The 23,766-nt window shown below is 45.9% G+C and overlaps 1 protein-coding gene across 2 annotated transcripts in view; it reads left to right on the top strand.

Moving 5' to 3' along the window:
* Nucleotides 1-22,211, top strand: part of LY86 (lymphocyte antigen 86) — a 57,904-nt gene extending 35,693 nt beyond the window's left edge. For both annotated transcript variants that reach the window (XM_046005607.1, XM_046005606.1), the window contains 2 exons: nt 17,874-17,926; nt 21,842-22,211. In XM_046005607.1, coding sequence (XP_045861563.1) covers nt 17,874-17,926; nt 21,842-21,925 — 137 coding nt within the window. In that variant the 3' untranslated portion in view covers nt 21,926-22,211. The remainder of the gene's footprint in view (nt 1-17,873; nt 17,927-21,841) is intronic.
* Nucleotides 22,212-23,766: the final 1,555 nt, after the last annotated feature.

The following is a 23,766-nucleotide window of genomic DNA, read 5'->3' on the forward strand; positions in this document are numbered from 1 at the left end:
CTTTAACCCACCCACAAACGATTGCAGGAATGATTCTATGGAAAGCAGTGATTAATTCTAAGACCAGAGGGGGAAAAAGTGAAGAGCTGAAGCCAATTCAAACCCAAGCACAAGCTGCTGTTGACATAGTAAGCAGGAAACAGAGTCCCTCTGGGGTTTGCAGGTCCTTCTTAGGAGAGCAGTGAGAAAACTTGGTGTCTACTGCAGGTGGCACACGAAGGTGTTTGATATCATTTGTTTGATATCATTTCCAAGGCATTAGTATGCATTCCCCAGCTCCCTACACCCTGCTGGCTGTTCTCCAAGCCAGATAAACTACAAAGTGGTTCAGGTTTAGTGAGACTATGTGGATAAAATGTATCCTTTCCTTCTGCATCTTCCCCAGCTGGCTCAAAGGCAAGTGCTCATTTTAGCTTTTATGGTGTGATTAGTCATTTGAGGGGGATAGCCTATGTGTCCAGTTATAGGGGATTGATTAAGCAGATCATTGTTCAGCCAAATGCAGGTTCGATGTGCTATGCTATTAAATGATGTTGCAGGAAACTATTAAATTACTTGAAAATATACTCACAAATTTGGTAAAGTGACAAAAAAGTTTGCATAAAAGAGTACTCACTATTGGATACTGTTTTTAGTAAAATGTGGGTAAGTGTATACACCATTGAGCTCTGAAATAGCAGACACTTAGCGGCTAATGGTGGTCAGCCCTCAATGGTGGAACTACTGATCTTTGTTCTCATCTTTTTGGAAATCTCTTCTGCTTTCATAATAAATTTACAATGTTATTCTTTTCAATGTGAATGGGCACTGTAGGAAAGAATAGAGAGGATGAATTCTCTTCATCCTCATCCTCTTTTCAAAAAGAATTAATCTACTTAATAGTCAATGATATTTGGAGTTAGAAAGTTCTGAGTCCATGTGTGGCATACAATATCCAAGGATCTTTCAATATCCATTCTGGGTTACTCACTTTCCCCTTTACCCAGCTGTGGGTTCATTGAGAAGGAACAAAAACAGGTCACTGTTTCACTTTGCTCGCTGTTAATGTTCCCTTACTTCCTTTCTTGCCCCTGGTGGCACTGGGTTATGTAGATCCATTGGCTTTACTTGATCTTGATGCTTTCAAACTGGCATCAGTTTGTAAGACTAAACTGGGATTAAATCGGAAGTCCTAAGGACCACACCTGATGACTACCCCTAAGGAGAGAACAGTAATGTCAGCAGAAGCACCATAGCTTTGGGTGGGTCCACAATGTGCTAACTGCGCCCTTACCCCAGTGGATCTCAATCTTGGTTGTACATTAGTTAGACCCACATGTGGCTTCTCAGCCACGGAAATGGAGCCAGCCTGAATTGAGATGAGTTATAAATGTTAAGTCCAAACTTGACTTCAAAGACTCCATACGAAAACAGAGAATGTGAAAGATCTCAACCATTGTTAAATTGTTTATATACTGAAAATATAATATTTGAGATGTACTATGTTAAATTTATAAATACTATACTATTTATTAATTATTTATCAACAATAAAACATTATTATTGACATATTAAAATTAATTTTGCCTTCTTAAACATGGTTACTAAAACCATGTAAAATTATACATGTGAGTGTCATTATAATTTTATTGGGCAATGCTCCATTATAATTTCCCTTTACTATTTTGGAGATCCTAACACCCCACACCCCAGACCAGTTAAATCAGCATTTTTTTTTAAAGATTTTATTTATTTATTTGACAGACAGAGATTACAAGTAGGCAAGAGAGGCAGGCAGGAGAGAGGAGGAAGCAGGCTCTCCAAGGAGCAGAGAGCCCGATGTGGAGCTCAATCCCTGGACCCTGGGATCATGACCTGAGCCGAAAGCAGAGGCTTTAACCCACTTAGCCACCCAGATGCCCCTAAATCAGCATCTTGAGAGGAGTGACTCCCACCAGGTGATTCCAGTGCTCTGCCTTCTGCCAAGGTTGAGGAGTCCTACCTTATGCCCCAGGCAGGCATAGCTCAGTAACAACTCCCATTATCACAGCATCTAATACACACCAGGAACCTTTGTAGTTATGTTCTATATATTAACCAATTTATGGCTTACACAAACCTTGTAAAGGATAGAAACTATTGTTATTATCCTCGTGTCAGCAGATGAGGAAACTGAGTCCCAAAGGGGTTAAGAAACTTACCCAAGGTCACAAAACCACCAAGCGGTAGACCTGAATTTCTCTCTCCAGGAAGCTGAACTCCAGAAACTTGCTCTAAACCTTTCTGTTACATATTCTCTTTGAACATCAAGAAGGTACTGCTGGAAAAGTATGACTCTTTTCAGCCCTCCACTAGAATTGGAAACAAGGATTTAAAAGGTACAACAAAATTATAAGAATCAAATAATCATTTTGGGCATAACCAGCCACTATATAAGGTGGTGGTTCCCAAAGTGTATTTCTGAGACCAGCAACATCAGCATAATCTCAGGAATTATCAGAAATGTGCATTTTTGGCCATCACCCAAAATTATTAAATTAGAAACTCTAGGGTCAGGGCTTAGCACTCTGTCTTTTAACAAGCCCCTTGGGTCACAGATCAGCAAATTTGTTCTGTAAAGAGTAAGGTAGTAAATATTTTAGGCTTTGCAAGCCACATGTTCATGTGGTTTCTGCAGCACAAAAGTAGATACAGACAATATGGAAATGAATGGACATGGATGTGTGCCAATAAAACTTTATTTGTCGACACTGAAATGTAAATTCCACGTAATTTTTCTGTGTTGTTAAATATTATTCTCCTTTTGATTTTTTTGATCCATTTAAAATGTAAAAAACATTCTTAGCTCACGGCTGCTGAAAAAGAAGCATTAGGGGTATTTGGCCCACGACCACAGCCTGTCAGCCTGCTCTAGATCATTCTGTCGCATGCTAAGGCTTGAGAACAACTGCTATAAGGAAAATGAGGACTCAGGGCTCTTAGCCAGAATTCCTGAGCACAAGTACTCCCTGGCTTTCACCATGGTGAGCACTCACCTAAGGTTCAGGATAAATTCAGATTAGGTTATTTTGGAAAATGTTAACAACTTCGCTTTAACCTCTGTTTTGCCAGGGCCAACAAACCAGATCTGGGGCAAAGAAAGGGGACTTCACATAAAGACTGGTGCGGGAGCCGGTGGCAGGGGGGAAAAGAGACCTGTTTGAAAACACCAGAAAGCAGGACTGATGGTCTCCGGCCCTCCCATAGCTGCCATTTACAGTCTGGTGACAGAGGGCCCCTCTTTCTGGAGGATCGTTTGATCTGTCTGTTTCTCCGTTGCTTCATCTATGGAAGGGAGAAACCATAATTCTTTTTCAAGTAATAGTGAATACTAAAAAGAAAACACGTGTCGCATGCCTGGCACATTAGAAAACAATAAACATGGCAGTGACATGTCTCTCGGCCTCCTCCCCTACCTGAGGGACCTGGAGGCAGGGGTGAAGCAGCTTGAGGGACGTGCAGCGGCTTATACACCGGACGAGGGTCTCCCACGGAGACAGGGTGGGGGCAGGCAAACTAACACTACACGGCGTGCTCAGGGTCCCAGGATGTCCTGAGGAGTAAATGAACAAGATTCTTCTTGTGCCTTCCTATTCCACTTTGTTCTTTTATCTTGGCCTAAGGTCAGTCTCAAAAGTTCTCATTTTATGCTCCCAGCTTGACTTCTTTCCAGAATGAGTAGAAGTGGAAATGTCTACTTCCTTCCTGGAAATGTGACACCTATCCGCAAAGGTGTGGTTTGTCCCCGTGGTCCCAACAAGACTAACCCACAATCGTCTGACATAGAAACTTCTTCCAAAATGTGGATTTGTTGACACTAACCTCCACCACGAATGAGACCCCATAGCTCTGGCTTGGAAATGAGTTGAATTCACCGAAGTCCCTTTCATTCCCTTCTGGTTTATCATGCAAACAACATACTTTGGTATCCATTCTCGACAACTTGGGCTTCACTTTGTTCAGCGACTTTCCTAGAATATCCGGTCTCTGGAAGATGAAGATGAAACGAAAAGTAGGATGTAAAACTGATAGTGGGGCGTACTGTTGGACACGAAACTGAAGGATCAATGTGGGAAGGAGGAAGAGGTCCTTCCCGGACACATTCAACCCAAATAGAAAGTGGGGTGGGGGACTCAAAGGAACAGAGCAGCTCAGGATTTGGCTGTTCACAATATAGCATGGAGGGCTATGCAGATCCTCAACTGTAATGAACCTGGAGATTTGGGCAAAAACCTAGATTAACACCTTAAAATGAATTGAATGAACACAGCATTTTCACTCGTGATGGCAAAGACACATCAGCTGTCGGGCTTGGTTCTGCCCAAACCTCTTTGTGTACAGCCCAGGCGAAGACCATTGGTTTCACAGCACTAAGTAATCATCGGCTTTCAAAAATGATTTGTTTATTGCTTCATGGGATTAACAGGTGAATAGTAGCTGAACACAACCTCTTGCCAAAACCAACTAAAATTAAAATAAAGGCTTGAAAAAGTTAAATAAGAGCATCCCATAGGTGTGTGTGTGTGTGTGTGTGTGTGTGTATGCGCGCATGCACGCGTGCCCATGTACACTATATATATATGATTTTAAAGTAGGAGACCCATAGGTCAAGGGCTTCTCTCTGAGACCTTGGTTGCCATGACCGACATGGCTGAGGCACAATGAAAAGCTGGGAGGACTTGATGTCCTATGCATGTCAGAATCCCAGAGAGGTACAGAAATCAACAGTCCCTATAAGAACTGCTAGTGCACGGTGCACCTGCCTCACTCTGGATAGGCTAACCACCTTCCAGGAAGAGCAAATTCTGCCAGCAGCGACATACAATGGATATTGACACACTTCAGGCAATACGTGGGCCACAGCAACAAATCAGCTGCGGATTTAATTTTAACTGCGTCTGGAAAGCTTGTAATTAAAATAAATATTACAGTGACACCTTTTACAAGCTGGAGAACCCTTTAATTGCTCCCTGGTTTATCTTTTATGTAAAGCTGAATGTTCCTACTTTAAGTGTTTGTCCAAAGTGGGGAATGCATTGTAATTAGATGAATTTCAATATGCAGCAGAGTAGATCCCATGAGAACTGTACATAAAGTCTGACATGACATTTCCCACAGGCAGATATTATCTCTGACAGCAGCTAAGGGATCCTGCTATAATATTCATTGATTCTACGTATACAAATAAGACAAAGGCAGAAGCATAGGGGATGTTCGTGTTGGCTACCTGTCCCCCCTCCCCTTTGTTAACTCGGGTGTCTGTCATCTGTCCTGGTATTATGCTAGATGAGTGCATCTGGCCATCCTCTGAGCATCATTAATATTAATTGCGAAACGTCTCAACTTCAGTGTCTGTAACAATTCAGAATTGGGTCTGAACAATTCTACCTAGATGAGCAATTTAAAACTCATCAGCTAGATTTCTACTGCCCTAGCTCTCTCTGTTTCTCTATGCTCCTTTTCACAGGTCTGTGAAATGGAGGAAGTTTAGAAATTGCCTAGATTTGGAGAAAATTCCCACAGATGCTTTCCGCAAAATGTCTATGCCTTGCACTGCTGTAGTAAAACACAGGATAAAAACACCTTCCAAGCAAGTGCTCCCTTCAAGAGTTTCCACCATTAATCTACACCGACGTACCTGACAATCTCTATAAAGCACACCCACAACCAGGCACCCCCACCATTAGCCTCACTTTTCAACTGTTTCGCATTCACTGCGCACACACTAACGAATGCAAGCCCCAGGATTACAGTCATTGATTTCTGCTCTGAGAGAAGGGGAACAAATGGCTTTATCTGAGGCCTCGATTTTAAAATACGGCTTCTCTGGATTGTCACCTCTGTCCCACTTGTTTGTTTACCTTTGATTTCTAGGCCACTTTAGGCCACCTGCTTCTGCAAGCTGCTTTGCTTCCGGCTTTCTGCTCTGCTGTCCCTGTAACTTTCTTCTCAATCTCTCTGGATCCCAGCTTCTCATCCTTTTTCCCTAGATGACAAGAGGGCTTAGATAGTGACTCGTGTGCCTTGGTTCCACTTTCCCTGGATGAATCAATAGACCCATGAGCGGGGGCGGGGGGTGTGATGGTTCTCAGCTACCTGGAAAATTTCAGTTTCTCCTGCCATTACAGATCCCACTGTCATTCTGTCACTGCAGGAGCATGCTACAAATATGGTTTTATTCTCCAAGACTCTTCTGGGGCCTGCCTCATCCCAGTACAGGGATGCCTTGGAGAGCAAGAGCCTGGGCCCAGCCCAGTGGTTCTCAAACTCACACATACATCTCATCACCTGGAGGACTTGTCAACTGCACCCCCAATTTTCAATTTAGTACATCTACAAGTCCCCGGATGAGGGGCCCCCGCCTTGAGAACCACTAGCTTAGTTAGGGATAAGCACAGGGTTTGAAGATGCACAGAGGTCCATCACTGACACCCGTGTTTATGTGACTTCAAGCAAACTACTCAGTCTCTCTGAAAAGCATCCCTTTCTTCCTGTGTACAATAAGGAAAATACGAGTGACCTCATGGGAGTGTTAGAAGGAGAAGAGGTGGTAATACATGCAAAGCCCTTAGAACAGAGTCCGGCACAGAGTAAGCACTCCGTGCATGATAAATGGAAGCTACTTCATGCAGCTGATTAGGGATTTCTCAAGCAAGGGCTCTGGGTCCCTGAAGTCATCCATCTCAGAGTGGAAGTCTGCATTTTAACAAGGCCTTCAGGGGCAGTAGAGCTTTCGAGGTAAGAGGAACACGACTCCAGTCCAAGGTGCATACCCTCTGGTGGCCGATACAGGGGAGTCTCTGTGGGCTCTTTGTGCCTTGGGAGAGAGCTCATTTGCATTTTTCCTGGCACTGGACATTTGAAGCATCATCTTCACCTTCAGCCTCCTTCTCTTCATGTTTTGTTCTTTGCCTGCTTCCTTCCAGCTGCTGTGGGTTTGCTGGTCAGTCGCCACTGTTGCAAAGTGATGGAGAAAGTCAACAAAAACAGTGGTGTGTGATGTACTGAAAAAAACTCATGCTCTTAAACTGCAAAAAATAGAAGTCGGAACGATGGTCACCCTGGAGAGGGTACAAGCAATGACCAAGAAAAGAGGACTTTTTATTGCAAAAAAAAAAAAAGAAAAGAAAAAGAAAAAAAGAAAGAAAGGAAAAAGGGAAACATATTGCCTATTAAGGAATCCTACAGCTCTGAGAAATTTCTGTCTATAAACAAATTCGAGCCCATCTGTAAGAGCCAATAATGTGTTGGAACTGTCCTCTGCCATCAGTCACAGTTACCGTTTAGCTGAACCCTGCATATTTCGACTAATGATGACCTGGGAACAAAGCATTTTTAATTTTCTAAGACAATACAAGCTCCTTTATGAATTCGCAGCCTGTTGTAGATTTTCAAAAATCTGGCTCAACAGCTCCCACACTCCCATGTAATAATCATTTATGAAGCCAATTAAGAAGGCCAACTCCCAGCTCCCTGGACCACTCCAAAACTCTGATCTCACAGTTGCTGGTATTTGCATTTTAACAAACATCCTGAGAGCCCCGATATGCATGGACCTCAGAGACCCCCAATCTGAGAAAAGCCATCCCTGCAATGTCTGTTCCATTATTTCCCATCGCATCGCTGTTTCCTCTGTCTGCCCCAGGTTTCTGGAGATCAATTCAATTTCTCTTCTTTCTCCCCAGCACTGTCTTCTTCATTTCCATTTCTGGAAATCCAATCAGCCCACCAATTCACAAGTTATATTTTGAGAGTTGCATTAAGTATTTATCCACTGAAATTCAGAAATAAGTTGGTAGGGGAAAAAGAAAACTTAAATTTTCTTTCCCTTCTCACTGCCAGAAGTTATGTATCCCTTGGAGGGAAACTGAGCAGCAAAGACCAAAAGGTTTTGTAGGAGGAATAAACTTGGAAACAAATCATTTCACCTTCTGGGCCCCAATTCTTCATCAATGACTTAATAATTGGCACTGTCTGGGAGTACAGTACCTGGGTGGTTCAGTCAGGCAAGCATCCAACTCTTGATTTTTGTCTCAGATCATGGTCTAAGTGTTGTGGGATTGAGCCCCATATTGGACTCGGTGCTCAATGAGGAGTTTGCTTGGGATTCTGTCTCTCCCTCTGCCTCCGTCCCTCCCACAATGTGTGCTCACTCTCTCTCTTAAATAAATAAAGAAATCTTTTTTAAAAATAGATAATTGGCACCATTTGGTAGCGGAGCCACTGGCCACAAGTGGCTATTGAGCCCCAGAAATGTGGCCAGTCCAGAATGAGATGTGTTTTAAGTGTAGAATACAGACGAAAGTTTGAAGATTTTGTGCCAAAAAAAAAAAGGGGGGGGGGGGGTATGAACAAAAGACTTCCAAATAGCTCTTTAATATTTTTATATTGGTTACATATTGAAATTATAATATTTTAAGATGTGGGTTAAAATATATATTCTTAAATTAATTTTACTTCCTTTTTCCTTTCTGTAAAATGTGGCTACTAGAAAATTTTAAATTATGTATGTGGCTCACTATCCAATATGATAGCCACTAGTCACATGTGGCTATTTAAATCATTTACATTTAAATTAAAATAAAAATTGAGGCCATCAGTCACAGTAGCTGCATTTAGCTAGAGGCTACCATATTTGATGATGAAGATATGGAACATTTCCATCTTTGCAGATCATCATTAGACATCACTGACCTAGTAGTTTCTATATTGCTCTAAGTTTTATTAACCGTCTATCCTGAATGCAAGTATGTGAAGGTATATTGAAAACTTCAGTCCCCAGCCCAAGCTGTAATCCCAAGTGCCTTCTCTTTTGCTGAAATCTTGGGTTATGCTGGTGTCATGGTTCTGAAGACTTTGTTGGGGTCCCCGATTGAAAGAAAGCCATCTCTCATGGTCCCTTCTCAGGTCAATAATCTGGAGCCTCCTCTCTTAATTCAAGACTACTATGTTAGTTTCCTACTGCTGTTGTAACAAATGACCACAGACTTAGAAACTTGTAACACAAATGTATTCTCTTATAGTTTTGGAGGTCAGAAGTACAAAACCAAAGTGTCAGCAGGACTGTGTTCTTTCTGGAGGCTTCAGGAGAGAATCCATTTCCTTGACTTTGTCAGTTTCTAGAAGTTTCCTTGGCTTGTAACCACCTTGTAATCTTTCTGCACTCACCCAGATAATGAGGTTCATCTCCCCATCTCAGAATCCTTAGCATAATTATATCCACCAAGTCCCTTTTGCCATGGAAGGTAACATACTCACAGGCTCTGGGGATAAGGACACAGACATCTTGAAGGGTGGGCATTAGCAGCCTGCACAATTCCCAAATGGAAAACCAGTCCATCTTGCCTGACCTCTGCGTACCACGTAAAAAGGCCAACTGATTGTGCACAATCCAAGGAGAACCCAAACTCGATGTTTTCAATGAAAATGGCCTCACAGAAGTCAAACCATTTGGAGAACTTCACAGATGACACGGTCACTCATTTACCTGAGCAGAGATACAAGTTCTCTGCTAAGGGATCATGGGGCGCCTGGGTGGCTCATTGGGTTAAAGCCTCTGCCTTCAGCTCAGACCATGGTCTCAGGGTCCTGGGATGGAGCCCTGCATCGGGCTCTCTGCTCATCAGGGAGCCTGCTTCCTCCTCTCTCTCTGCCTGCCTCTCTGTCTACTTGTGATCTCTGTCTGTCAAATAAATAAATAAAAATCTGTTAAGGGATCATATCATTGCTCAGAAAAGGTTGGCCTTGTTGGGCCATTATTGTCACCTTGTCTGAGACCCCATAAAGCTCCCACCTGCCATGGAACCTACTCATAAGGAAAGCTATTTGGCTGGAAGTCAGTTCCATGACTGGAATCATGCCAGCAGAGAAAGAGGGTGAGATAGAAATGAGTCCCGGGGCGCCTGGGTGGCTCAGTGGATTAAGCCGCTGCCTTCGGCTCAGGTCATGATCTCGGCGTCCCCGGATCGAGCCCCACATCGGGCTCTCTGCTCTGCAGGGAGCCTGCTTCCTCCTCTCTCTCTGCCTGCCTCCTCCTCTCTCTCTGCCTGCCTCTCTGCCTACTTGTGATCTCTCTCTCTCTGTCAAATAAATAAATAAAATCTTTAAAAAAAAAAAAAAGAAATGAGTCCCTTATAAGAGTTTATTATTAATTATTTATTATTAAGAGGAAGCCAGCATGTGATTAGCGGGAAAAAAGAATAGGGATAACAAGGGTGTCTCTGAATCACCAGAGAAGTGCAAGCCGTGGGCCCATGAACAAGAAAGTCCTGGGAAGATTCTCGCTTTGTAGTTTTATAAATGATCCATTGCAAGGACACAGTGAATGCATTCAAGTTGTAAATAACATTAAGTTTCTCTAGTAGTAAAAGGCCAACACAAAGCTCTCATAAACCTGTTTGAATGAACAGTGAAAGATACTGAAGTAAAAAAAGAAAAAAAGAAAGAGAGATATCAAAGTAGTACAGACAAAGCTAAACTGTAGTGATCCAAACTCTAATCAGATTCTTATGAGCTGCAAAGCACAGTTACAATTCTGAAAGCACCAGAGCTAAGATTCCTAGAACTGACCTAAGGGGACCAGCAGCATGCTGGACATCTCAAGATAGGTTTGGAAATAAAACTGAACATTTTCTGGGGCACCTGGGTGGCTCAGTGGGTTAAAGCCTCTGCCTTGGGCTCAGTCATGTTCCTGGGGTGTTGGGATCGAGCCCTGCATCGGGCTCTCTGTTCAGCAGGGAGCCTCCTTCCCTTCCTCTCTCTCTGCCTGCCTCTCTGCCTACTTGTGATCTCTGTCTGTCAAATAAATAAATAAATAAAATCTTTAAAAAAAAAAAAGAACATTTTCTAACGACTGAACTCCCAGTAGTGACAGGAAAAATTCTCCCAGTTAAAGGGTCATCTGATAGGCCCAGGAATCTCAAAGCTTCAAATAGAACACACTTCATTTATAGAACACACTTCATTTATTACAGGTCACACCGCATTGGCCCACCGTGGCCCACTGCTTAGCCACAGTAAGAGTCCATGCAACTGAATTAAAACATTAGTAACCAAGAGGCCAGCTGTGCACCTCTCCCCCTCCCCCTGCTCCCTGTTTCCTGAGATTGCCGGCTCCCTCTCAGCCACACCTCCCACCTACCCACCCAGAGTGGTCTCCACCTCCTGGTCCCTCTCTCTCTCTGAACTCCTGTCTTCTCCAAAGTGTGAAGGTCTGAGCCTTCTCAGGGACAATCCAGGACATTCCTTCTTCCTCCTGCTCTTCCGTGCGGAAGTCAGAGAGCAGCTTTGAGGATGCTTGGATTTAGCTTCTGGGCTGGTGGCTCCCGCATCACAGACCCAAATATATCGACAGCCAGTTTTCCAAGACCATCACTAGCTCATATGGTACAAATGAGGAAAAAGTTCACCTTCTGCCAGGAGACGTTGTTGGTTTGGGGCTCCCCCGCAAAGCCAGAGACAAGGACTCGGGGGTGGGGAGTTATTAGGAAGCAATGCCAGAAAGCAGGCATGAGCGAGGAGCTCGGGGGACTCAGGGCAGGAGGAAAAGCCAGGAAGGGATAAACGGGCAACTGATTCCTGGGATGGGAACCAGGGCTCAGCCCCACTGGGATCCTTGGGCAACTGCAGGGTGCATGTCAGGATTGACCCTCGGAGGGTGGGGAGGTTGTGGAATTTATTCCCAGATTCCAGTCCTCCTGGGTTGAGGGCTTCCAGAGGATAATGCCCTTGTGGTTGTCCTATGCAGGCCGTTGTACACAGGGAAAGTATGGAGAGGTGCCAGGCTCTTGACCTGGGACAATGTCAGAGGCATGGCTGATGCTACCGAGGCTGCCCTGATTTCAAAACTGGTTAGGGGGGAAAAAAAAAACTGGTTAGGGGATTGGCCAGGATAGCAGAAGGATCTGCAGGTGGGACCCAGCCCAGACCAGGCAGCAGAGCCTGGGCCCATGGAGCAGGAGCTGGATTTGGGCTTCCACCCAGCCCCTCGGTCTGCAGCCTGTGCAACTGCGCACGGACACTCAGATCGCTTCTGAGATGGTACAGGTGTGCTTACCACACTGAAGTCCTCGGTGGCTCCCGCAGGAGAGAATAAAGAAGGCAGGTGGGCACCTGGGTGGCTCCATTGGTTAAGCGACTGACTTCGGCTCAGGTCACGATCCTGGAGTCCCAGGATTGGGTCCCACATTGGGCTCCCCGCTTGGCAAGGAGTCTGCTTCCCCTCTGACCCTCCCCCTTCTCATGGTCTCGCTCTCTCTCTCTCATTCTCTTTCTCTCTCTCAAATAAATAAATAAATAATCTTATTAAATAAATTTTTAAAAAAAGACATAAAGAAGGCACAAATTCTGGAGAATAAAAGGCGAAATGGCCCCGGAGATAGAGAGGCTGACAAAGTCATACACAGCAAATTAATTAATTAATCAATTAACTAATTAAAATTAACAATAAAAAATAAAAACTGGGCCTGGAACTACCTGCCCACACTACCTGGACCCCATCCATTGAAACCCTGATGAAACCTCAAGGCTTTCAGGCCCACAGGGAGTCTGTCTACAGCCACAATCGCCACCCCCCCAACCCCCGGAGGCAGGGGACACGCCTCCGAGTGCCCAGGCATGCAAGTGTATTATGAATTTAAACGAGGGCCTTAAACAGCAACTAGCTCAGCGCCCTGTGGGACCAGAAAGCATTTTCTACACCCTTCAGGGTCAGAGACTGAAAAAAAGCAGAGCTAAAATCTGGGAGGAGATGAGGAGCAGCACCCGGGTCTTAGCCATCTGCCAGACTTGAGTGTCTTAAAGGAAATGCCCAGAGGCAGGAAGAAGAGTGAAGATTATATTTAGAGCTTACTAAGATGAAGTAATGTGCTTGTTCCCTCTCACTCCAGAGACAAGGCTCCCAGTCTGCTTGGAACACTCTCCTTCCTCCCTCTTTGCTCTGGGACCACTGCCCACAGGAGCCCCCCCAAAGGGGCCTCCTCAGCTCCCAAGGTGTCCCCCCTCCCTGCAGGGCAGGCTGGAGCCTGTGTCCTCCTAGTCGAGCACAGATCCCCCAAAAATTGTCTTCCACTGGGCCTGGCTGGTAGGGAAAAGACTTAAAGCTGGAGTAAATAAATAAATGATGATTTTTAAAATCTTTGTTCTGAATATAGTAATGGCCCTATTTATGATAAATTACAGCTCAAGTATTTTTACATTGTCAAGCATCCTCCTGGTGCTTAGATATTGATGACATTTTTGTAATAAACTTGGAAGACTGGAGGCAATTGCAGGAAGATACTAGGAAGGGCTAGGAAATGGGGAGAATGCGTCCCACAGAATCCACACATTCAGGGAGCATTTCCAGCGGGCATCCGTGGTGCCTGCAGAGGACTAAAGTCTGTAGAGCAGGGGCAGCCCAGAACCTTGTGCCCATCAAATCCAAAACCTTTTGGGACCCTTTATTTCCATAATTTAAAAATCAATTTCCTTTCTGAAAAAGACACTATGTGCCAACCACATGAAGATCTGGGTCAAAAACAAGGCCAATTTGCAGAAATGACTTCATGTGTTCCGAACCGGGGAGGTGGGTTTCTTTAATCCACAGCACACCGAAAACTGATAAAGATTTCAAATGGAGGAAAGGAAGGAGTGGGTACAGATATACTGGGGCTCTTTTTATAGTCCTGGAGTGTGAGAATGTTAATTAAAGGAATCTCAGAATCGGGGAGGATCTAAGAATGGAAGGGGCGAGAATTTAATTTTAGGTGTTGTTTCATTAGGTTAAAAAAAAAAAAAGACATTTTCATGAGCTACCTGGAGCCATTCGCAAAAACTTCATGGACCCCCAAAAAGCTCCAACCGAAACTGTAAAGTGTGAGAGACAAAGTTAATGAAAACCTCTCGGCCCAATCTGGTTGTGGATGTAAGCATGTGAAACACACACTCAAAAACCTTGGAGCAGAAAATGAGCCTAACAGGTTATTAGATATCATTCTAATGTGATTCTTCAAAGAGCTGTCCTCACCCATTTTTTTAAAACAAAAGACGTGAAAAGATCTTCCTAGCTGTTGCCTCTGCAGAAAGGTTCCAAAACCTAGGTTTGATGTTTCTCAGCATCCAAGTGAGTCTTGATGACGTTTCCTTTCTTCTCATCCGGTGGGTAATAAATAACACAACTAATAAGTAATGGCCCTAGCCTTCCTGGGGATCTCACTCTTCTCAGCAGGTTTACATACAGTTCTCTGGTCCACCCAATACCCTGCAGGGGAGAAATTCCCATTTCCATCTTGCAAGTGTAGAAATTAATTGGCAAGATGGACACTGAGCTGGCAAATAGGAGAGCTGTGTACTAAAGTCAGTTCTGTCTTTCTCCAAGGCCAACCCATTTGCCCTGTGCCACCTTAGAACAATCAGTAGAAGCATACAGCAGGGGTAAAATGTGTCCGAGGGAACCCAGCCAGGCCGGACATGCACAGACATCCTCACCCCCCGTTCTTGGCTTCTGGTCCTGCTCCTGTGTCCCATACTTTGATGGTCAGTGTGAGTGATCTGGACTGGTTCCTGCCCATAGCATTCACAGTCCTTGTGTCGTGAGCAGCAGAAATCCATTCCTGCCAACAAAAGCAAAGAGATTTTCTGGAAGGCTATCTCGGAGTCACAGAAGGAGAGCAAAGGCTGCAACACCAGGCAGAAAGCGAACAGCCCTGGATATTGGTGAGCCAGAGTAAAACAAATCATCTCTTGCCAGAATAGATTGGCCCTGGGTCTCTTCTTTGTCTTCCTGCTCAGACTGCTCTGGCTTTGGTCAGAGAACATCCACTGGGGAAGAGAGAATTTCTGAAAAAGGAATGTTGTACGAGTAGCTGGGCTACTGCATAGCACAACTACAGGGGGCACCACTCACATAGATTAGAATGTGAACGCTATGCCCTTAAACGCCAGCACTACAACTGAATCCCAGGCAGCCCCCTCTGAACAATCTGCACTTGTCAGAATCACCACTCACATACACCTCTCACTTCTCACACTGTTAACTTTCTTTTTTTTTTAATTTTTTTTAATTTTTTATTTATTTGACAGAGAGAGATCATAGGTAGGCAGAGAGGCAGGCAGAGAGAGAGGAGGAAGCAGGCACCCCACTGAGCAGAGAGCCCGATGTGGGGCTCGATCCCAGGACCCTGAGATCATGACCTGAGCTGAAGACAGAGGCTTAACCCACTGAGCCACCCAGGCACCGCCACTGTTAACTTTCTGTAGAGCTCGTCGTCATTGTATCTTTCCCAGTTGCACTAGAAGATTCTTAAGGATGAGATCCAGAACACCAACATCTCTATTTCTAAAACCACACCATACAGAGAAGTAGTTTCCAATTAAACTTTTGCTTATATCCACAACCAAATATATATTTCCTTTCAAAAAGAAATGGGTCAGGGGTGCCTGGGTGGCTCAGCCAGTTAAGCGTCTGCCTTTAGCTCAGGTCACGATCCCAGGATCCTGGGATCCAGTCCTGAATTGGGCTCCTTGCTCAGCTGGACGCTGCTTCTCCCTCTCCCTCTGCCTGCCTCTCCCCCTGCTTGTGCTTGTTCTCTCTCTCTCTCTCTCTCTCTTTCTCTGTCAAATAAATAAATAAATAAAATCTTTAAAAAAAAATAAATGGCTCATTTAGTGCAATGAAATAGGAATTTTGTCCATCTGGCACCCAACATGTTTGCACAGTGTCCTCACAAGGTACAAGAAACTGACCATGGAAAGGAGGGATAGATATGTTGGGTGCATGAGCACTTAACAGAAGCCAAAGGTTATGCTAAGAATGGGTCTTCTGGTAGAAGTTCAGGTTCAGATTTCCTGGAGAAGCCTTTTTCAAAAAGAGTTACCCTCACTCTCCTGATACGATTCCATGGGGGCAGCTGCTCACGCACTGACCCTGTTGCCCCTGGCCCAAAGCCCTTTTTCATGGAGAGAGTCTGGTCAGTCTTGAAACGTTTCCTGAGCAGTGGTTAGGCACCAGAGGTTTTGTGAGGCAGGAAGTCACTGTGCCATTAAAAGAGCTCAGTACCTAATGCCATCAATAAACCAATAAGCATTTATTCAACCATCGTCCTCCACCATCCCTCCACCCTCGGCACCAGACTGGCTGCTCTGATGGCTCATTCCCTAACCCAGAGTCTTGTGTCAGCATAGCCCAGGCCCAGAGCTTTCCATCAAGGAGAGGGTCACAATAACAGGAGCAACACCATGTCCTGACTCTGGATCTGCTCATTCAACAACTTCTATAACAACCCTATTTTACATCCTGCTGTGTGTTAGACTGCAATGTACTGGGAGTCATGCAAACAAGAAGGCACAGGCTACTGAAGGAAACAGCCTATAAACAAATGAGTACAGTTCTGGGAGGCCAATGATTCAAATGGCTCACATAATATTCTCATGGACTGTTGTATTGAGCACCAGGCATAGTGCCTGGTCTGCACTGGGTGGATGCCCATGGTGTGGACTGGTCAATGTATTAATGGCAAACACTCACTGACTGCTTACCATGGGCCAGGTGCTGTGGGAAGAGTTTTACTTGCGTTAACTCATGGGATGTTCATGACAACTCTGTAAGGTGAATATTATTATAAACTCCACCTCATTTCCTGTTGAGGAAACTGAGGCACAGAAAGATCAGGTGACTTGCTGACTAATAATAAGAAAATCCAAAATTCAAGCCCAGAACAATCTGACCCCAGAGGCTGTGCTCTTAGACATTGTGCTTATAATGTGTGAAGTGCGTGGGGCTGGGGCAGGGCGGGGGATGGGAATGGGACGGGGTTGTGGGGGGCGTCGGGTCACAGAGACAGCAGCAATCCCTATGAGGAACTGGGCATGGTTTCAATATTCAATATTGACATGAATGGCCCACCCACCACCGTAACGTCCCAGCAGCTTGACTTCCACTAATGCTTTCTGTCATTCCACCTCAACCACGGACTCCCACATCAATTCTGTGTGTTGTCATCACGGGTAACACACCACTTCTGAAATCTCAGTGTCAAGACATCTGCCCTCTGGCTTCACCATGTCCTTCCAGCACATTCTAGGACCTTCATAGCAATGATGGAAACTCCATTCGGCTGACTCTACCACTGTTTCTACTAGCAAGCCGCCCTGCCTTCATTTACTTCCTTTCCCTTCCTAGCTTCCTTGACTTCTTCTTAGAAGTCTATCCCCAGCAGCCTGGACTTTCTCTCCTTACCGTTCTTGCTCAGTAAGACCACCCAACCATCTACCCTTTCCATTCTTGTATCAGAGCTACTGAACGTTGCCTCGTTCCCCTCCTCAGGGCTTAGCTCCAGTATCATCTTAAAGAGCCCTTCCCTGGCCAGCCATCCAACCCAACATGGCATCTCCTCGTTTGATATTTTAGCAAATTATTGAGTGCTTTCCAGATATTGTTATTAACACTTTACATTGATTATTTGAATCCTCGGAGCTCCAGGAAGTGGACACTGTTACTGTGATTATTAAACCCATCCTGAAAAAGGGAACTGAGCCCAAAGAGGTAATGACTATCCCAGATCTAACAGCTATCACCTGCGGTCTCAGGACTGAACTCCACGCCATGCAGCCCAGCTCCAGCCAGGCCTCTTAACCATCACACCATCTTCCTTTCGCACAGTCAGCTAGTCTTCTGGTACTTTCTGCAACCCAGGTACTGCCTTATTTAGTGATGTACACGCCATCAGTGACCTCTTCAGAGTATGAGACGCTGTGTGGACAGAGACCTTCTTCTCCATCACTGGATCCCTAGTGCACAGCGAGCACAGATAATATGAGAAAATCATTTTTGTTTAATATGATTGAGTAACATTATGTTTGTTTTGTATATGTTTCAGAGCAGATTTACTTTGCTGGCCCCATCAATAATCCTGGATTTGAAATTCTCCCGGTAAGGTCTTGGTTTTCTGTTCTGCTCTGTTACTTAATTATTATATTGAGTGGTTTCTTAGAGGAGGAGGTGGTGGAGGACGGAATTAAATTTAAACAGTTTCCATTGGCCATCGCTAAGAAAACCCTTCTTCAAAAAAGCTGTTACCTCCTCCTGGGCACTTACAAATGTTTAAACACTGATTTTGTCATTTTGGTATTTAACATTTTATGTCCCGATGGACCCTCGGGGATCCTCTGGGCAGACAGCTCCTGTGGAGAGGGACGCCCACGTTCTATCCTGCAGGATTGCGTGTGTCTTGGGGACTGCATGGTCTAAAGTCACTGGGGTGTTGGGTGTCAGTGAGGCTGGCTGTTTGGAGAAAAGAAGAAACATACAAACAAACCTGATGGCTTATAGGCTCTCAGATTCCGGCCTTATATTATTACTCGCGGCTTCCACGGGTGAATAAAACGTCCCCACCCGGACCATTCACTGGCAAGTCTCATAGCTAAGAGTAGAGTTTTCCACTAACTCCTTTTTAGGCAAAATAATGTGACCTTCTTAAATGGCTGAATTTAAGAACCTGTGACATAAGCAATACATTTGCAATATGCTACTCTTGAGACAATCTTACGGGCTATCATAAAAGGAATCACAAAGGTATAATTATGTTTTCTGTTCCAACTTCTTTCTCTCAGTTTAAAACAAAACAAAACAAAAAACCAGTGCCTGATTCTGAGAAAAGTTCCCCTTCTGCATAATGAATTTGTTTAACTTTGTTTCATTTCTTTTGTGTGTGTGTGTGTGTGTGTGTGTGTTTCCTTTTTGTTACAGCCTCTGAGTTCCTCAGGTGCAAGCCTTTATGTCTAGAACATTCTCTAGTGTTGCTCTTACAGATGGGAAGTTTCCAGCTTCCCCTTCCCCTCCAGGGTTCTCCAGTCTTCTCTGCAGACCTTTCAGTAAAAAAAATATGAGTCTTGCAAACTCCCTTACCTTCTAGAATGTAGAACCAACATCCTCCCAGCTAGTTTTTTCTTGAAATCTTCATTATTTGGAATTCTTTTTCCTTCCCTATTTTCCTTCCAAATCTTCCCATTCCCCCCTTCCACTGGAGATTGACTTGAAATTTGCAAACAATTGATTTTCATCTTGCATTATTGGCTTTTAAAAAAAAAACAGTGTTGTTTAGGAGTTGCTATGAAATTAGAGGGAAAGGAACTTCTTAAAGGCACAGAATCCCTTTGAAAGAAAATCTGGCAGAGATGGAAAAGAAGTTTCCCCTAGGACACTTGGGTGAGTGCAGGACCTGCATTCTTCAACCAATGATGGTGCTCCGAGATGTTGCCCAGTGTAAGGGCCAAGCCAGGCTCAGGTGTCCCAGCCGTGGGCATGGTTGCTTAAGGATGCATCGGTCCTCTTCCCCTTCTGAGGTTTAGGGCTCAGAAGCAGAAACCTGGCCAGCCCTGATTGCACCCAGCCTGCTGACACCTAGCCAAAACTGACAGGGGACATAACCCAAGTGGGACACATGCAACCTGTCACGTATGCTGCAGAGGCCGCCGCCCGCCTCAATCTCAACATGAACTCCCACGCTGGCTGAGAACCAGCTGCAGCCGGCCCAGCTTCCTTGGCTGACAGCCAGCTAGCAAGACTCAGAGACTTTGCTTCCTAATATGGGACAGAGACAGTGTGAAGCCTTCTGGTTTTAAAAGACCTGCCCCGGCTCCCCTCCTCCCACCAAATCCCCCAGAGAAGGGCTCTGTGCTAATTCCATCCCTGCTTGGCTGGAAACTTTTCCACTCAGCAGTCAATCTTGCTCAGCTGTGTCTTGGTGTCACTTTTTTAACACTGCCGGTCCCTTGGCCCCGACTGCAGTCCTGCCCGGAGCCCTCCATCTCTATGACTGCTGTTTTCTGAATTAGACTTTGGAGATCCTTTGGGCTTCTAAAATGTGTGGACAATCACTTGTAGGTAGAGCCTAATCTGCCTAAACGCCAAGAATACGACTGTAAATTCCCAACCCACACATTCGGTGCTCTCCTCAACAGTGGAGAGTCTGTGGTTCTCTGTCCCTTGTCCCTACTCTGTTCCTCCCCATCCTCCTGGCATGTCCCTCCACCTGCCTGTGGGTGAGCACAGTTGCCCAAATTCTCTTGCATTCTAAACCAGAGTCTGCGTATCTTATATATAGGTAGGTATGTGTGCACGTACGGAATGTAAGTATGGGAGTCATGATCCAGAAAGATGCAACTACATCTTTTCTTAGGCTTATAAGGCTATAATGAAAAATTCATTTGCTTTTCAAATTGGGGGATGTGCGCTTGAAGGCACATGGACACGGAACGTAAGGTGATGGCGAGGGGGCCACGAGCAGGTGCACATCTGAACTGCTCTTTACTCATACTGAGTTCTCTAACTTCCACACTGCTTCGGTTAAATCCCTACGCTGCTTCTGGAATCACAGCTGCTCATATCTGGGCGGGCAGCCTCACGGGAGCCTACGCTGTTACAGTTGCTCAAACTGAACAGCGCCCTAGGGGACGCTCCAAGCAGCCCTCTCTCCTCAGCCACCATCCAGAGAACAGCCTGGCCCTGGCAAACGCAGCTTCCATTGTTGGGGAACCCGCTTGCTCCTGGACCTCTGCTAATTGCTGGAAAGTTATTCTTCTCCAAGAAAAACTGTCTCTCCTGCAACCTCCATCCAGTGGTCTGATTTATTCTTTCCCTCCAGGCGTATACAGATTAAACCCCTTTTCTTCTTTGGGCAACGGGCACTTCAAAGAATCAAGGAATCTCTTGAGATCCTTCCCTCTTGGGCCCTTTTCCCTGCTTACCACCACCTCCCACAGCCCAGAGCATCTCTTTCCAGACTGGTGAGTCTACAGACGTGTCCCCACCAGGTGGCCTCTGGGACCTGGGGTGGGACTTTGGCACTGAACAGACACATGGGCTTTTCTGCAATTTCACATTCAGCCCAACCACTAACCACGGACAAAGAGAGTCCTCTGTGGAGTGTCATTGCCAGAAAGGAGCTCTAAAATGTGGCCATACTTCCTCTCATCGAGCATTCTGATTTCGTGCAGTTGAATTTTGATCCCCAAGAGGTCTCCTCTGTCTCAGCAAATGGCACTTGATCAGACCAGGATCTTTGGTGTCACCCTCTGACCCTCTTTTTCTCTGCCACCTGCATGAGTTTTCCCGGTAGAGCATTACGGGCTCTTTCTTCAAAATCTATCCAGAGTCCAGTCTGGATTCCTCTCCTCATCTCTGTCATCCGCTCCAGCCCGGGTAGTCTCCCACCTGGTTTTAAGGGCTTCCACTCTCTGCCCCTACAGGCTCTGTGGGCAGCTGGAAGGATCCTATTATCCTACACATGTGATCAGGCCGGTCCCCTGAGGAAGTGCTCTCATGACCTGTGTCCCTGTCAGAGTGGAAGCCAGCATCCTCACCATGGCCTGCGAGGCCATCCCTGACTCATGACCTCTCCCTCCTCCTGTGCTTCCCTCTCCCAGCAGTCCCGTGGGGGTCCTCCCTGTTTCTCACACGCAGCGTGCCAGCCCTCAGAGCAGCGGGGTGCCCCCCATCTTCTGAAGGTCTTTGCCCAATGATCCCTTTTGCAGCTCAACCTGCTTGGACCACCCACCAGCACTAGCCCAGACCCACCCTGCCCTGCCCGACCTGGTGCCGCTGCCTCTCCCCTTCCCTGCCTGTGTTCTGTCCCCAGCACCAGCATAGGCAAAGCGCCCATAGTGAAGCATCGGGGCCATGGTCTGTCTGTCCCAGGGAGCCTGTGAGCTGGTTTGCCTGCTTCACTTCATCCCCAGTGTCTATCTAAACCAAGGCTGGCTCCTAGGAGGCGCTTGCAGACCACCGGCAGAGTGATGGATTGCTTTGAGAGTCACACATCTCACGCTTTCCCTGCGTCCCTTCCAGGGAAAATACCACGTTTTGCTGGAACTGTATAATGGAGACCGTTCCACCGTGGCCTGCGCCAATGCCACCGTCATTTCTTCCTGAGCAGCTGAAACCTGGGGCACGCCGTGTCTGCTGGGAACGGCAAGCCACTGAAGCTGAACCTGCTCTGTAAGAAAAACCAGTCGACGATGGAGAGTCAGGCACAGGTTCTAGCTCCAGGACCAGACATCCTCAGACTCCACGTGCCTACATGCTTCTAGGTCACCTCCTGGTAGTCACGATGTCATCCTGTGGGCCTCCCCTCCTCCCCGGGGCCAGACTCACCTGCTTTCAGCTCCTCAGGAGTATTTCCCCTGTGACCCCGAATAAAGAAAGCTGGTCCACAGTGGTTCCTCATGGTCTGTTCAAAGTCTCTTAGTGCAATGCCATAGTTACAAGGTGATCTCCTCCAGATAAAGTGTCAGGGGGCTGGCAAGCATAAGTAGTTCTAAGAGATCGAGAAGGTTGGGCACCTGGGTGGCTCAGTTGGTGAAGCAACTGCCTTCGGCTCAGGTCATGATCCTGGAGTCCCGGGATCGAGTCCCGCATTGGGTTTCCTGCTCGGTGGGGAGTCTGTTCCTCCCTTTAACCCTCTCCCTTCTCATCCTGTCTCTCTCTCATATAAATAAAGAAAAGAAAAGAAATAAAAAGAGATCGAGAAGGTCGACCACCTGGCTGGAATTCGAGAGCTGGTCAAAGGTGTCCCTTGTCCTCCTCCTTCTCCTGAGCAAACTCCAGGCACTTTGGCTACAAGGGCCAAGTTGCCAATAAAAGCTTACAAAGAGTGACCTTCAAATCCTGCCTGGCCGAACCTCATTTTAGCATCGTCCCCCAAGCATGGCTGTCCCTGGCCTCAGCATGCTATGGCTCTCACTGATGCATTCATTATTCTCAATATGCACCTGCTGAACACTTACGTGCTGGACCCTATGCTTAGCCCCGAGGCTACTCCAGGGAGCAAAACAGAGAGTGTGGAGCTTATGGTCCCCTGAATTATTAAAAAGCCATGTCAATCAGCAGACATATTCATTTGCATTCAAAAACACCTTCCAGGGCCTCCGTAAATAAGCAGAGCCATTCTGGAAGCCCCGTCTTTTTCTGTCCCAGGATGGGCAGAACACCCAGGGGGCTCCACAGCCCTGAAATTATCCCATGCCCCTTTCCCCACTCTGATCCTCCCAGTGTCCCTGGGCCCAACATCTGGCCCTCTTGCTCCTACTGGGGGGCTGGTGTCAGGAGACTGGGTTGACTTCATCATTTGTAGGTCTTAGATATCCACAAAAGGGCCACGATGTTAGAGATTAAAAGGGGAAGAATCCAGAGTTTAAAAATGTTCATTGCTATTAATTACCATCTGTACATAATTAAACTACCCAGAAGAGCAGGCTCTAAACGTCTGGTGAATTAGAACTTTAAAACCAGCATCTGAGGTTTTTGGGTTATGGAAAAACAAAATTTAACAGTGTCCTTACTTATGCCCATTAACATTCGAGAAAGAAGACATACTGTGGTTATGCCCGGCCAGGGAGCAGACCTCTGAACACACGGGGCAGATCCTGTTATGTACACAAGCAGCAGACTGAGTTTCTGACCCTCTGCCATTCCCTCTAGAGGGACATTCTCCTGCTTCCCTTCCCAAAAGCATCTTTATGTGTGGAGTAAAGGCCGTGCTGAAGTTCTGAGTTTTTACATGTTCCAACAGCTCAGGCCAGTGGCCAGAGCCTTCCAGGGGCAGGGACAAGGGATCCCAAACTAGCTCACTTTTCATTTCTCTGCAATTCCCTTTCCCCTTCACGTTCTTTGTGGTCTTCTTAGAATTCATTGACAGTGTGTGTGTGTGTGTGTGTGTGTGTGTGTGTGTGTGAGAGAGAGAGAGAGAGAGAGAGAGGTTCAGACCTGTGGGT

Source organism: Meles meles, chromosome 5 (assembly GCF_922984935.1).
Source record: "Meles meles chromosome 5, mMelMel3.1 paternal haplotype, whole genome shotgun sequence".
Classification (NCBI taxonomy): domain Eukaryota; kingdom Metazoa; phylum Chordata; class Mammalia; order Carnivora; family Mustelidae; genus Meles; species Meles meles.